Here is a 16,038-nt window from a genome sequence, read left to right on the forward strand (position 1 = left end):
GTCTACACCATCCCTGACAGATGTCTATCTAACCTGTTCTTAAATATCTCCAGAGGGAGATTCCACCACCTCCCTTGGCAATTTATTCCAAGGAGCATCATATTCTAAAACCCTTAGTATTAGAAGCATAATCATACTGGCCAATCACAAGTTGTGCTGCACTGCTCTCACTCAGTTTCTGACCAATAAGAACTGAGATATTTTGCTGAGGGGGGGCAGAGACAGTGTGCTAAAACCTCTCCCTTCCTCCCCACAGAGCAGCTAGTCACTTTGATCGGCACTGCCCCCTGCCACAGGGGCAGGTGCTGGCCAACTCCATCCTGCAGACCGTATCTTGCCCGCCTCTGGCCTAGCACAATGGGGTCCTGGCTCCTGATGCATACATAATCTTTCCGTCTCCTCACCTGCTGTTTGCTGGAGGGCCTCAGTAACCTCCCTCAACAGCCCGAACAATAAGGTCACAAGATGCAAACCAAATTACAGCTCTCCCTGACCCAAATGCATGGCCAACAAAGGCCACTTTTAGCATCAGCCTCTAACTACTACTGATGGAGTCTGTAATGAGTAAGCTGCATGTTAGCTCCTAACATCAAGTCCAGAGAGCACATGGTTAATATTTAATGTCAATTAAAAACTCTCCTCCCCACCAGGGCCTAGACTGGCGCATAGCTGTCTTCCCAGGACCAATTCACCACACTTATTTTGCACTGCCAATAGGATTGCAGAATCGTGCTTCTGTAACTAGTTTAGCCAGGCTAGCCTCCCCACAACCCTCTGTGCATTATGGTACCCTAGTGAGCATGGTTCCTGGCACTGCAAGTTCATCTCTGCAGGCACATGCAACAGGCACTCTGCTCCCCGAAAGAAACAACAGGACAGTGTCCAGGTTTTCCCAGAATTTACCAATGCTAATGCACTTAGGCAGGGAAGAAGGTGCAGACACATATAGCTGGTGGCTCGGGGCGGGGGTGGAGGGGACCTGCCATGTGCAGGGCCGACTTATCTATTAGGCACAGTAGGCACAGTGCCTAGGGCCCACAATATTTTTAGGGGCCCACGAAAGTGTTTTAATTTCTTTTAAAATCAGAAAAAAAACCCAAACTTTTAGGGTCAAAGAAAATCTATTAAATTTTGCCTACAACAGAAAAAAAATGAAATGTTGAAGTATTTAAAGTTATTTAAAAATTATTTTTATATGGAGGAAGGGGCCCACGAAGGCAAAAGTGCCTAGGGCCCAGGAAAGTCATAATGCAGCCCTGGCTATGTGGATGCAGCTCAGCCACGTGTGTGACAAGATCAGAGGCCACTGCGATCAGGGTATAAGAATGCTGGAGCATGTGTAATGCATGTGCATTTCTTTCCACTTTAGTTACCCCAGAGTTTACAACTTCATGGGATACCGTTTTCCACACTCTCAAGAAATCTTGACAACAGCAGCCAAACAAAGGAAGGAGAAGAGGGAGACGTTCTTCTATATTTTAATAGTTTTTAAAAAATTTTAAAAAAAACCAGATGTGTGTGGAAATGAAAGCAGGATGGACTTTGGAGAGAGTCATTAAAAATAATAAAGTAGCAAGTGAAGGCAGCTTTTCCACTGTGGGTCACATTCAGGCCCATAAAGATTATCACCATGATTGGGCCATTAACCTGATTAATTTATATTCCTCAGAGACTGCTGGAACAAGCCAATGCTTCCTAATTTTCAAACTAGGTATGTAAAATCCTATTAATAATAACCAGTTAAACTACGTTTAACCAGTTAACTAGCAAGTTGCATCACGGGTGGAGACCACTAGAGCCCGCGGTGGGCCCAGCCAGGCAGGGCATACTGCACTGCATCGTGGGCTGGACACCACTCCAGCCTAGCAGGGCGACTTAACTGGTTACCAAAAAGCATCACCTAGTAAGAATGAAGCTTACCAGATAACCAGTTACTCGATTATATCTCTGTTTCAGACTAGCCCAGTATTATTGTGGTAAAGCCCAGTGAAGTAATTGGCATTGCTATACTACATAGTTTCACCATGCCAGCCTGTCTTTAGATACTGAGGGGTAGGGACCTAAGAGTGTAGTTGATTAACTGATAAGCAAAAGCTTATAGGTTAATGCTATAGACTACATGCATTTCCCTCCCTCCACCCCACCTTGCCAGTAAATTGTTTAGCAAGCTGGCCAGCAGCCCAGCTCAGTCCTGGCTTGCTATGAGGGAGGGAGCAGGTCCCCTTTCAGTTCTGGCTCACACCAGGTCCAGGAGCTAGCTCACGCACGCGCACACACAACAGCAGTTGCTGCCACCCCACTCTGCTGCCTCTATCAGAGCAACGGTCATCGGTCAGTGAGGGGAGCTGGTTTTTAAAACTGGTTTCCTCATAGACCAGCTCCCATCTAGTACCCCGCACTGCTGCCTCTGATACAGAGGCAGCAGCATGGAGTGGTAAGGAGCTCCTTGGGAGTGAGGACGGAGCACAGTGGCTGCCAGCCCCACCCCTTGGGACTAGAGACTAGTCAATTAACCAATAAGAATTTGTGGGTTTAATCAATTATTCAATTAACCAATGTTTAACATCCCTAATAGATTTCTCGAGACCAGTAGTGCCCAAACTTTTCCAAGGGCATGTCCCCTTACCAGTAATGGAACCTATGTATCTGTGTCCCCCTCTGTTGTCGCACAGTAGCTCAGCACAGGAGATTGAGTTGAAGGAGGAGCTGGGGGCAGGACTGGGCTGTGGTCTGGTGTTGCTTCCTCCCCACCCCTTCTGGAGGCTGGCATGGGCCCTGCTATGTGCCCTCTTGCACCTCACAATTTAGGAACCACTGCCCTGATATCCCATGGTAGATTAAATAAACACACAAAGGAAAGAAAAAACTCACAGTTCCTGGGTTCAGCTCCCATCTGCCAAACAGATTAGTTCTATCTACTTCCTATGCCTTGCTCGGCCCCACCTCTCTCCAGTGAGATCTAACATCCCCAGCTCTGCCTCCATTAACAGCTTCTCAATGGAGGTCAGAGCAGTTCCCTGCAGCTGAATCAATTCTTAAGAGAAATCTCTTAAGGTCTAGGAGTGTGAGCACAAGGTTTTGTATCAGGTGTGGATAGGCTACACAGCACAGAGGAATGGACTGACTAGGCAAAAGCTACGCAGACAAACGGGGCTATTTTTAAGCCACATTTGGGAGCTGACCTAGGGCAGACTGGAGGGATTTTGTTCTTGCTCTAGTCTATCAGAGCATAAAAAAATGTATTGTTCACTCTTTGTTCATGAAACTGCCAGTGGGTACCACCATCTCAGTGACACACTGTAACAAAGGGGATCAGGTGCACACCTTATTGACGGCACTCAGTTTGTGGTGCATGGCCGAGGGTGAAAGGAGCAAAAAAATTGACTCCCTGGATTATGGTTAACAAGCCAAGGGATGAGAATTACCAATGGGTCAGTAAATAGCAGTCAGGGCCAAAAACATTACAACGGCCACCACTTCATGGAATCCCATTACAATATATTCCTCCAGAATGGTTAAACAGTGTTACACCTTCAAGTATATGTGGCATGACTGTTTTAACAGACCTGTGCTAAAGATTTGGACAGAGCAAGAATGTACCAAGTCAACTATTATACCCTAAAATGGAATTAAGTCAAGGGACGATGATTGTAACCCGGTCCCTCAACAGTTTTTCCTGTAGTTTAAACAAGCCTTCAGCAGTAAGATTGTGTGTAAGAGCAGGTGCGAGCTGGGGCCCTTGAACATGAGCCAAGGTAGAACTGCGCAGATGCTAAAGAATGATCTAAGCCAGCCTCACAGCCCTGACTTTTCAGTCATACACACCCTTCATGTCAAGAAGCCCTACAATAAAAAGCAATTCTGTATAGAATTGCTGCAATTAAGTCCTTAGTGGGGACAGTGTCCACACTGCATGGGAGAATGGTACAAGATACCATTCTCCAGCACTGTAAACTCCATGGGGGAGGGAAGAAGAGCAGGAACAATACAGAGCCAATTTAGATTTTGTACTGTTGAGAATCATGGGAAGTTGCCCTGGAAATCAATATCATTAAATTGCTATATGGTCAGACACAAAGTTCACTAGTATGAATTTGAAAGGAGAAAGGTCCTAGACATTCATTGCTCCAAAGATGCAAGGTCTTGGACAGAGTCACTCATTCCCATGGAGGGTAATTCACATGTATTATATTCTATTGGACCTTTCTACAGTTGATAACAGTGACACCCACCTACACTTTCACTCACCACACCCATCAACAAGGGGCTAAAAATTACAATGTTAAAATTCCCTATCTCTGAAGCCATGTACTTGGAAACAAATGTACTGTTTCTTCCCAGGCTCTCCTCTGGAATTTAGTAGTTTGCTAAAGATTCCATCTGCAAACTCCTCACGACACCCACTCCCCACACAGCCCCACCCACCCACCCATATAAGAAAGGGGAGAAATGACTCCAGGACTCACAAATAGGAATACAAAGTCCACTAGTGGCCAGTCTCACCACACCACAGGGGGAGGAAGTAGATTTTAAAGCATCAACCAGCTTTTACAAATGTGCAACCTGAGAAACATCTTCTCCAATGCAGGAGTCACACAGCACAACTCATCCCACCCATGATATCATCAGTCCTACACCCAATCCATTATATTATCTATACTGCCATCTTTTGCATGCTGAATCTTCAGCAAGCCTTCAGCTGCCTTGTGAGGTACTATCCTGATGCATCCAGTGAAAAGAAGGGACAAACAATTGGGCCATGACCACTGAGGGAGCAGCACCCTTAGTTCTTTGCTTCTGGTCCTGTGCTTGAATTCAGCGCAGCAAGTTAAATTAAAACAAACTGGAGGGGGTTATTTAAGAGAGTTTCCATGTCAACGCCAGCTATGTTAAAGATGCTGTAATTCTTCAGGAAGTGCAGCGTGCCACAATTAGACTTTTCTACCAGTAGTTCTGCCATGACCTTTGGAAACCTGTTCCCAGGCACACATTCAGGTTACAATGTAAATCAAAGACATTTTAGTAGTTCCCACATTAACTTGAGTTCCAAATTTGGGGTTATCGAGGATTTTTGTGGGGGTTGCGATAACTTTTTTTCCACCCACTCCCACAAATGCCTCTCCTTCTGGCATCAGAAATATTATTTCTGCTACCTTTTACAGCACTTGAAGCATATGATCAAAAGATCACAAGTTGCTGATCAAGAGCCTCAAAAATTCATGCCAGAGATGGCAGTTATAAGGGGTCTTTTTTCCTCTCCAACGGATATGGCGCTCTGGTCAGCTGCCTAGCAAGGAACAAAATCCCATGTATGGCACTTATTAAAAATTCCCAAATTTGTTTTGAAGCATACCGAGACGATCATACTTGCGTGAGCAATCTCTGCTGTAAAAGGTATATTCACTTAAACTGAATAACTTAAAACCAGGAACTCAAAACAGACTTACATTTAGCCTCTGACAGATTCTGATTGGGTGACCAGACCAGCATACCAAGGTTCTCTCTCTCCTGACAGCGCCTTGTAAGTTTGGCTTGAGGAAAAAAAAAATATATGCAGCAAAGTTAAAAATAGATTCAAGTTTTTGATCGCTCACTAGTACAGAAGCAAACTGGGTACAAAAGTGACTTGCTGCCTAGCTTTTAGTTAGTCTAACAAGATTAAAAGCCTTCCTCCCTCTCTCCACCTCCCTTACACCAAATATCTCTATTTGTCTCTTCTATGCATCGCTCTTAATTCAGTGCGAGAGAGGAAGTATATTCATCCTCTTTCATGCAAAAATTTTTAATTCCACAGTTTGTTAACATTTCTACATCAACATACTTATTTCACTTCTGCCTGGTCCCTTCCTTGTGTAGTTAGCTGAGAATAGACATGTAGAATGAAGAACATTCTAGGATTTTCTGCAAATCCCTGTTAGTTACCTTAAGCCCTCCTCCAGTTAGTTGGAAGGAACAACATATTTCCACAATTACATTTCATACTTGATGTCATGGATATTAGGATATGTGCCTTTGATTATACCATTATACTCTAAATAGGAAAATGGCTCTGTTCATATATGTCTATCACAATAAACAGTTGCTGATATAGTGCATTAAAATAGTTCATTCAAAGCCACATGCATGTTGGGTTTCAGAAAAAGTGATATGAACATCACCACAAGTTTGTGTACAGTGAATTATTGATGGTCAGCTGTTCAATTCCTTACACCATTAGCCAGCTAGGGTATGAGAGTTATCATAAGTAGACATACAAAATGGGAAGAGCAGTACCAAAAACCCTGCTCTGAGTCAGGACATGCAGTTATATCCATTACTAGAACTGGCAACACTATCACTAAGAGCAATACTCTCATTATCTAGTTATCTGTGAGTGCTGGGCATTATTATTCATATTGAAAAACCTTCATGGAGTGTTAAAGATGCACAGTGCTTCATATATAGAATGTCATATAGCCTTGCCCCAATCTGATTTATGATCTATAAACACAAAGTTCGTGAAAAGAAATTCTTAGGGTACATGTGTATTGAACTACTCTCTGCATCAGCAAGTCTTACAGCTCAGGGCTACAGACTGTGGGGCTAAAAATAGTAGTGGTGTAAATGCTCCCACTTAGACCAGGCCTCAAGCTCTGAAGTGACTCCCCTCCCTGGGTTTCAGAACCTGAGCAGAACAGCTACTCTATTTTTAGTTCCCCAAGCCTGAGTCTGTAGACTTGGGCTGCAAATCATTGCTTCATTTTTTTTCTCTCCCCAATGCAGACATACCCTTAGTAATGAGGAGCAGTGAAAAGAGACCCTACCCTAAGGTACCAAGCGTGTGAAGTCAGAACAGGATCTACTTTTACAATGCATGCAGTAGAGATAGAGTTATGTCAAAGGAAACATGGTGCTGCAACAGGCTACATCAAAACATTTGGTGGGTGCATGCAATGATCCTTAATGATTTCACCACTCAGGCTGCACTGATTTTTAACATTGCCTCTCCTTAACTGGGCATTAGACAGCAAACCTGAGTTACGTTTTCAGGTAACTGCTTAAATCCCATTAATACCATTTTTAAAACTTGCATGTTATTAACCTTTAATTTAATGCAAAGATACCAATTATTTTTACTCTCAATTGTCTGGATGCTTTCACATTTGCATTATCCCTACGCTATACCCCATTTATGCAAGAAAGTTTTTTCTCTGTTCTGCCATGAAGATTCTGAGAAATTAATGACCTTTTCCTTTTCTCTGGCATTTTAAGGAGATTGGCAACTGACTCTTTCCAGACACCTTCAAATTCCAAGTATCCTGAAGACTCTGCCTTGGAATACTGTGAGCAGTACATGTTTTCAAGACTTTCCACATTAGGCAAAAAGTGGGGCTGGGAACTGCAAAAAGAGGAGAAAACATTCTGTGGAATAGAATGACAGGGTGGCGATGGGATGTTCTAGAGAGACAATACAAACATTTTAATGTAAAATGGCAGTAATTGGATTTTGAACAAAACTAGCATTGCACGAAAGTATATCTAAAGATGGCCTCACATTATTTAAGGATATACAAATAAATGCACAAGGAGAGACTCCCATTACGGTTTACTTTAAGCAATGACAGTCAGCTACACCCAAAAAGTCTGTATTCAGCTGTATTTTGTCAAGTTAGGATTCAGGAGTCAATTGCTTAAATGCCAAAAAGAGCAGAGTTAGAGTTAAGGTTGCCCCCTCGTGCCTTGTACCTCTCCAGAACATGCAGAGTAGCTAAACGTAAAGCCTCTGAAAACACCTTAGTACAGTAAAACTCCATTAGTCCGGCATCCAATGCTCCGGGACTCCTGATGGTCCAACACCATCAGGAACCCGGAAGTGCTGGGGCAGCCGGACAGGCTTCCCCCATTCAGCTGCTGCTGAAACTGACCAGCAGCTGAATCGAGGAAGCTGGGAGCAGAGCACCTGGCGTGCTGCCGGGTTGGTCCCGTAGCGCCGCCCCTCGGCACTGCGGGACCAACCCGGCAGGACGCCAGCTGCTCTGCCCCAGGGGTCCCCAAGTCAGCCGCTGCTGAAACAGATCAGCGGCTGATTCCAGGAAGTCCCGGGCAGAGCAGCTCCCCAAGAGGGGCAGCGCTACGGGACCAACCGGGCAGTACCCTAGCTGCTCTGTCCCAGGCGTCCCCAAGAGCAGCTGCAGTGCTGCTGGGTTGGTGCTGTAGCGCCGCCCCTCGGCACTGCGGGACCAACCCGGCAGCACCCCAGCTGCTCTATTGCAGGCATCCCCGATTCAGCTGCTGCTGAAACTGACCTGCAGCGGATGAATCAGGGACGCCTGGGGCAGAGCCAGACTATCGTAAGGGGGGGCTATGAGAGGTCTGGGGTAGCGTCCCCTCCCACTCCAGACCCTTCATAGCCCCCCCTTCTGATAGTCCAGCACCCTCAGTAATTACGGAAGGTGCTACCTTGAGGGTACGTTTACCCTACTGCAACTATGTAGACACTTCTATCCACTCGGCCCAGGAAGGATTCAACCCACCTCCCTACTAGAGATGTGGGCCACTAGTCAACTATCCAATAAGCAGAGGCTTATCAGATATAGTCGACTAGTGATGAGACTAGTCACTTCTCCTCCACCATCACCTTCCCCCTGCTGCCTTTATCAGAGAGGCACAGAAAAGTGGGGCAGGGAAGAGCAGGAGCCAATGCTGGGGGGAGCCAGCTTAAAAGCCGGTTCCTCCCAGCACCATTTCCACAGGAGACTGGGGAGGTAGAGGCACAGTGGGAAACGGCACAAGCAGAGACTGACGCAGTCTCTGCTTGTGCAGCTTCTGCTGCAGTTCTGCTTTTGAAATGGACAAGAGCCCTTGCTGGCCCCAGGCAGCTTCCTTTTGAAATATACAAGAGCAGGGCTGGGGCTATGATACATTTCAAATACTCAGGTGCTACAGGGAGAGCGGGGCCAGTCCCACCTCTCCAAAAGCTGATAGCTAGGTCAATGGAAGAGTTATTCTGTCAGCCTGGCTGTCTCTACCTAGTGTGGAGTAAGTCAGGGGTTCTCAATTTTGGTTTTTTTTTTTTTTTGGCTGGGTCCCCCTTTGAAAATATTTCAAGTTCTGACAAAGCCTGCCCCCCGCCATATATCATGCTACTCTTACTTCTGCACTGCCGCCTTCTTCAGAACTAGGCACCCTGCCAGATGCCATTCACAAGACTATTGCTAGGGGTGTTGAGAGACAGTCACAGGTCTGTTGACATAGCTAGGTTGAATTAAGTGTTAGGGGTAGACTGGGCCAGGGAGAGTTTCAACTCATGGTCAGCAGACCTCCAGAGATCTGCGTACTATGTCTAAATGGCCCACGAAGATTGTTACTACCACAGAACAGTGGTTTTCAACCCTGGACCCTTGGAGGTCTACAGACTAGGTTTAAGATTTCTAGTGGGGTCTGTATCTCCATTTGAAATTTTTAAGGGGTCTGCAAATGAAAAAAAATACACTGAAAACCACTGGACTAGGCCTAACTCTGCATTAACAGTGATCAAGTGCTTTTGAGGTTCAGATTTTTTTCCCCCAAGGGAAAGAATTTCACACCACCACAACCCAGCTCTCCCCCTCCTTTGCATGCAGCTCCTTCCACTCACAGAACACACTGTATGTGTATGTTAAACCCCTTCACTGTGCCTGCATCACCCCCTCACTCTTCTTTCCCTGCCTGTCTGATTCAGCCTGGTTCCCCTTCTTCAGCCCTCCTCCCCAAAAAGAGGCAGGCATCAGGATGGGGCCCACAGACTAAGGAGCTGAAGAAAGATGCAGAACAGTAGGAATAGTTTTGAAGGGCTGGGACAAACATGGGGGGCACGGATGTGGGTTTGAGGGGAACAGATGACACCACGACCTTCTTTCTACAGCCTTCACTTCCTCCCTGCATATTCAACCCAACTTTTCAGATTTCTCCCCCACAGACAGCTCCGGGATGGCTCCAACTCTACCACTACTAAGGGTGTTAAAATGTGTTTATTTTTGTAAGCGAGTAACTGTGGAAAATTTCAGCAGTTACTTGTTTACACACATGGGGGGGAGGGAGGAGAGCCATTGCTCACGCCTGTCCCCCCTATCCCCACACTGCTGCTTCTGTGGGAGGCAGCAGCAGCGCGGGGGGAGGGGAAGCAAGAGGCTCATCAGTTAATTGTGTGCACAAGTACAGGCTCCCATCCCTAATCATTGCCACCATCACACCCAGTGCTCATCAGTGGCAATTCTCATCCCCTTTCCCTTGGGCATTCAGAATTCCTGCTAGCACAGGGGGAGGGAGGGAGACGGGTTAAGACTGCCCCAGCCCCAACAAAGGGATAAGGGCCCCCCAGATATTGGCTTATACATGGGGAAGTCTCTACCTTCTCTGAAACTGGGCATAGCTGCCACCCCATTTCCAAATATAACCAGCAGATTTTAAACTGCGGGCCTCAGGCCAGCCTGTAGCAGTGATTGGGGATGTAGCACCACCTCAGTCTGAACTCAGCAGGCCACCTAGTCTCTGGATCAGTGTCAAAACCCACCACAGCCATACCAATTTCTGTTTCTGGCAGCCTCCATTCCCAGTTCCGGCTCTGCCCGCAGAGACCTTTGCGCACTCCTTCCCATACCCTGAATATCCAAAGGAGGAAGGCCAGGTATTGGGTTTGTGTTGGGAGAGGCACATCCAAAACCTAATTCAAAGAGGGGGAAGGGGGAGGGGGGGGAACGCTCAGCTCAGAAAGCCCGAAAACCTTCTGGCCTAGACAAACCTAAAATAAAGGTGCGTGCACAACAAGTTGGAAAAGCATAATCGGAAGGTAGCTATCTGTGGTTCACAACTGAGGTACAAGGGCAGAACGAGAGGGGTCTCGCAGGGATTTGTCCTGAGTCTGGTTCTATTCAATAACTTCATGAATGATTTGGATAATGGTGTGGAGAGAGTAGGGATGTAAACAAGTAGTTGAGTATATGATTGGCTGATAAATCTAGGCGTATCAGTTAATCTAGTTGACTACTCGTATCAGAGGCAGCAAGGGAGGAGGAAGCAGGAGCTGGGGAGGAATGGACTTGAAAGACGGTTCCCTCCAGCACCAGGTTTGCGGTGCTGCCTGTCCCCCCACGTTCCCGCTGCAGCCTCTATCAGAGGCAGCAGCGCAGGTTGGGCAGGGGAGGCTGCTGTGAAGCAGCCTTTGGCTGCTTCGCGGCAGCAGCTCCTATCAATAGCCTCTGTCCACAGGGAGCTGGAACACACGCACACACGCCAAGGGTCACCATGGCAGCCTTCCCCCTACCCTGCAGCAGCCTCTGTTTGTCAGGAGCTTGGACCCTCACAGAAAGAAGCTGCTGCCACCCTGTGCTGCTGCCTCTCCATGGTGTGGCAGGCAGCTGATCCATGAGGTGAGCTGGCTCCCCTCAAGACCGGCTTCCACATGGCAACCTGCACTGCTGCCTCCGTGCTGATAGAGGCAGCAGTGTGGAGTGGCAGGGGGCTCTCTTGGAGTGGGGCTGTAGCACACTGGCTACCAGCCCCAGCCCCCGGAACTATAGCATGGTCGAGTAGCCAATAAGAATTCATGCAATTACTTGATTATTCTATTACCTGCTATCTAACATCCCTAGTACAGAGAACACTTAAAGTTTGTAGATGATACCAAGCTGGGAAGGTTGCAAGCGCCTTTGAGGACAGGATTAGAATTCAAAATGATTCTGTGAACCTGGAGAAATGGTCTGAAATCAACAAGATGAAATTCAGTAAGGACAAATGGGGGTACTATTCATAGAAATGAATTATCAATTGCACAAAACGGGAAATGACTTCCTAAGTCATTGTAGAAAAGGATCTGAGGGTTATAGAGGATCACAAACTAAAATGTGATTCAACGATATAATACAGTTGCAAAAACAGCCTACCACCCACAACAACGCAACAAACATCAATCTGCAGTATATTAGGAGTGTTACAAACAAGACATGAGAAGTAATCCTAGTCTACTCAGAATTGACAAGGTCTCAAGCCAAGTATTGTATCAGGTTTTGGGTGCCATGCTTCAGGAGACATGTGGACAAACATGAGGAAACCCACAGGAGAGCAAACAAAATGATTAAAGGTCTAGAAAACATGATCTATGAAGGGAAGACTGAATAAAAATTGATTTATTTAGTTTTCAGAAGAGACAACATTCTATAACACCCTCCTTTTTTAAAGTACATAAAAGGTTGAAATTCTCCTTAACCACTGAGGATAGAACAAGAAGCAATGGGATTAAATTTTACAAAGGGACGTTTAGGTTTGACATTAGGAAAAAATTCCCAGTGCTCAACTACCTTGGCAATTTGAACTAATTGCCTAGGGAGGTTGTGGTATCTCTGCCATTGCAAGTTTAAGACCAGGTTAGATAGATATCTGTCAAGGATGGTCTAGATCAGTGATACTCAACAGGCAGACTGTTGCCCAAATGTGGCCTACCAAGGCTTCTTATGTGGCCCACCAGCTCACCTTAAAAACTTGAGTAATTAAATTCACGAACAGTGATGCACAGTCTATCATTTGCCTAGGACTTCATTAGGAAAGTAACTTGCAAGAACATAATATCCAGCAGTGATAGCATTTGCTACAATGGAGCTAGGATATTGGCCGTTTTAAAATTAGCTATGGAAACAGAGCCAAAAAAATGAATGTAACTGAGTGATTGTCACAAAGTCATCAGCAAAAAGTGAGCTTCTAACCCAAGCTGGACAGCAGATTTTCTGTTTATTGTGCAACCACATTTAAAAATGCAAAGCCTGTGTGTTTAGCTTGCCAAATCAAACTGTATTGGACTGTAAGGTTATCAATCTCAGATGCCACTTTGAATCAAAGCACAGTAACAAAACATGGCCTTCTGGCAGTGTTGCAAGATGTGACAAAACTGAAAATGTGAAGCCTTCATATCACACTTCAAATATTCTCACAACATCAGCAACTGTGGAGGACAAAATAACAGCTGCTTCTCTTCGGATACTGTTGGTATGAGCTAGAAAGAAAAAAGCCCTTTCTGGATGTTAAGTTTGTGAACAAGTACACATTGGAAGTGCCGGAGGAGCTTTTTAACTGGAGAGAAAAACAAAGCTGATATTGTAAAGCGTGTTCCCCTGTCTGATTCCACTGCAGTGGGAAGATTGGAGGTAAAATTCACGAGGACTGTCTATCATCACTGGTTTTCGATTTAAAAACAAAGAACAAAAACAACCCCCTTTCACACCAAATGCATGTCTCTTGCAGTGGATGAATGAGGCAATTTAAGTGACACTAGCCAGCTATTGTCGTTAGACTTTATGATGGTGAAGTTTTCACGATAGATTTTTTTTTTTTGTGCTTAATACCATTAGAAATCTGTACCACAGGAGAGATCATTTTTTAAAAGGTAGATTCATTTTTTTTCCCCCCTCAAACTAGTTTAGATCTGCAAAAAGTAAGTTTGTTAAAGACAGAGGTCCCTTCATAACAGGAAAAGAAAGAAAGAGAGGCTTTGCTTCAAATTTGGCAGCCATACACCCTTCATTAAAGACACTTCACTGCACGATTCACCAGACTGCCCTGTATAGTACATTGTCTTGGAACTTGAAAAACGAATGGGTATTCTGATGAGATTAGTGAACTACATATGCTCAGCTTCTAGCTTGCAACAGCATCTTTTTAAAGCTGTTTCAGCCAACTACAGTGACCTGTTGCAACTCAACAATGGTCACCAGTTAAATAGCAGGTGTTCATGTTAGAGAGATTTTGTACACTTCAAAAAGAAACAGACTATTTCAACCCGCAAGAGAACAAGGCTTGAAAGTTCCTGGAATTTATTAATGATGCTCCCTTCGTCTCACTGGTGGCTTTTTGTGCGACATTATTGGTATAGCTTCAGTTCCCTTCAAATTGTAGCTCCAAGGCTGGACAAGCAATGTCAGGGATCCAAATGAAAAAAGTGCATGCCTTTCAGAGGAATTTTGAAACCTTTCAGATAGACGTACCAGGAAAGATGTTGTACTAGCCACATTTCCTGTGAAGCTACACACAGCTCACAGTTTGCTTGGACCAATGCAAGAATTCCCAAACAATCTGTTTGGGAAGTTGATAATTCCAAAGGATTTGTTTTTACTTGTTTGTGAGCCGCTTGTCTCTGCTCAGGGACCTTGCTTACCCTTCCAAAGCAAAGAACATTCTTGATTCAACTGATGAAGGTACTTTTCAATTGTACAGCTCCAGAGCTCAGAGAGAAAATTTTGATGGCAAAGTTCAGAGAAGCGGGACGTGGTGATTTTTGGACTCAGGATGCTGACCAATAGGCAGAATCTAGCCTTCAGTCTTGATGTTTGGATCAACATACTGCTGTGAATCTGAGTTTTCTACCAGGAAGGAACATTATTTAAAAAACACTGCAAATTGCTTGACAGATTAGCCTCTTCAACAATGCATGGGTCTTACCTGACCTCCTACAAACCACTCTTCACAAAGCTTGTCAGAGATCACTGAAATCACTTCCACCATTATAGAGTGTGCCACAAACTCAAGGAATAATGTTGATTTATAAACTTATAAAAAGACAAAACACACTAATACTTGTTACATCAAGGTCTTCATTGGCAGTTGACAGAGGTTTTATTATTGTTTTTGTCAACCTTCAGCATAAATGGCTGGCCACCTGTCAACTCAGCCCACATGTTGATCTGAGTACCAATTAAGAATGTAAAAAAGTGTTTTTAAAAGTATCCATGTAACTATTAAAAATCCTAGCAGTTACATGTGCTGTGGGTTCTGCAATGGAAGGCTTATACTGCACAGCCCACAGCGCAGCTAGATCCCCGGGAGTGGAGTCAGCATGTGAGGTGCTGTACTGCTGCCCCATGCTGCAAGTTGTGCAGTATCAGAGTGCATAGCATGGGGCAGCCGGAGCTGCTCCCAGGGAGCCAGCTGTGTTGCAGGCTCTGTAGTATAAGCCATATACTAAAGGGCCTGCAGCAGGGAGCAGCAGCTGGTGTATGCTGGAAGAGTTTAACTGCAACCAGAATCAAGCTGATGCTTATTGGTTAAACTCTTACATCCCTAGCAACGGTCTAGATCCGTGGTCACCAACCCGTCGATCGCGAGGCGTTTTGGCAATGCCGTCCCCCATTTTCCCCCCACCCCCGAGAAGCCCCACTACCTACCTCTAGTGTAGTGCCGGCTTCCCGCGGGGTGGACGGAAGTCCTCTCTGAAGCCCGCGTCACTTCCGGGGGTTCTGGAAGTGCATGGGCTGCTCCCCCTCCCACAGTTCTGTTGCATGCTGGGGGAGGGAGCGTTGGCCCTAGAGGAGGAGTGCGGAGGCTTCCCTGCGCCGCCGGTGCCGGAGGGGTGAGTTGGACACAGGGGTTTCCCTGCGCCGTGGGAGCGGGAGTCGGCTCTGAGGTTTGGCTGCGCTGCGGGAGGGAGGGGGGTTTGGCCCCGGGGCAGGTGCCCACAGGGGTTGGCCGCAATGCGGGAGGGGAGGGGCCGGGCCGCAGAAGGGGGGTTTGGCCCCGCCGCGGGAGGGGTGGGAGTTGCCCCTGGTGCAGGCTCCCGCGGGGATTTGGACCTGCCACGGAATGGGTGGGGGGAGTTGCACCCGAGGCAGGCACGCTCGAGGTTTCCCTGCACCGCAGGGGGCCCAGAGGAGGCATGTGCTGGCGGTAGATCTTCGCCTGTTTTGAGATTCAAAAAGTGATCTTCAGTGTAAAAAGGTTGGAGACCGCTGGTCTAGATAATACTTAGTCCCACTTCAGAGCAGAAGACTGGACTAGATCAGTGTTTCTCAACCAGTGGTACAAGCACCTTTAGGGGTACTTGAGAGAAATCTGGGGGTATATCGACAACTGAAATTTGGAGAAAACTGAATTTGTTTTAAGTTTTATAGCACTTTATTATTTTTGTACTTTTTACACCCAAAAATGTCATTAAACAACTTAATTGTAGCCAGCTGGGCAAACAAATATGTGCAATGGTAGAAAAAAAAATTGTGTCTGAAAACTGTAGGTACTGGGGGGGGGATACTTCTAATTTAT

At 45.9% G+C, this 16,038-nt stretch overlaps 1 protein-coding gene across 3 annotated transcripts in view; it reads right to left on the bottom strand.

The window, feature by feature from the left end:
* RCOR1 (REST corepressor 1) overlaps positions 1 to 16,038 on the bottom strand; it is a 139,717-nt gene that overhangs the window by 56,890 nt on the left and 66,789 nt on the right. The window contains exons 1-2 of one of the 3 annotated variants that reach the window (XM_089778345.1): positions 7,226 to 7,682; positions 5,448 to 5,531 (exon numbers count right to left, since the gene is read on the bottom strand). The exons of 1 other annotated variant lie outside the window; for it this stretch is intronic. In XM_089778345.1, the coding sequence (XP_089634471.1) occupies positions 5,448 to 5,531; positions 7,226 to 7,400 (259 nt within the window). In that variant the 5' untranslated portion in view covers positions 7,401 to 7,682. Of the gene's footprint in view, positions 1 to 5,447; positions 5,532 to 7,225; positions 7,683 to 16,038 lie in introns of those variants that run through there. One more of the 3 variants, XM_075926532.2, reaches the window with a different exon arrangement.

Source organism: Pelodiscus sinensis, chromosome 5 (assembly GCF_052426305.1).
Source record: "Pelodiscus sinensis isolate ZL-2025 chromosome 5, ASM5242630v1, whole genome shotgun sequence".
Lineage (NCBI taxonomy): Eukaryota > Metazoa > Chordata > Testudines > Trionychidae > Pelodiscus > Pelodiscus sinensis.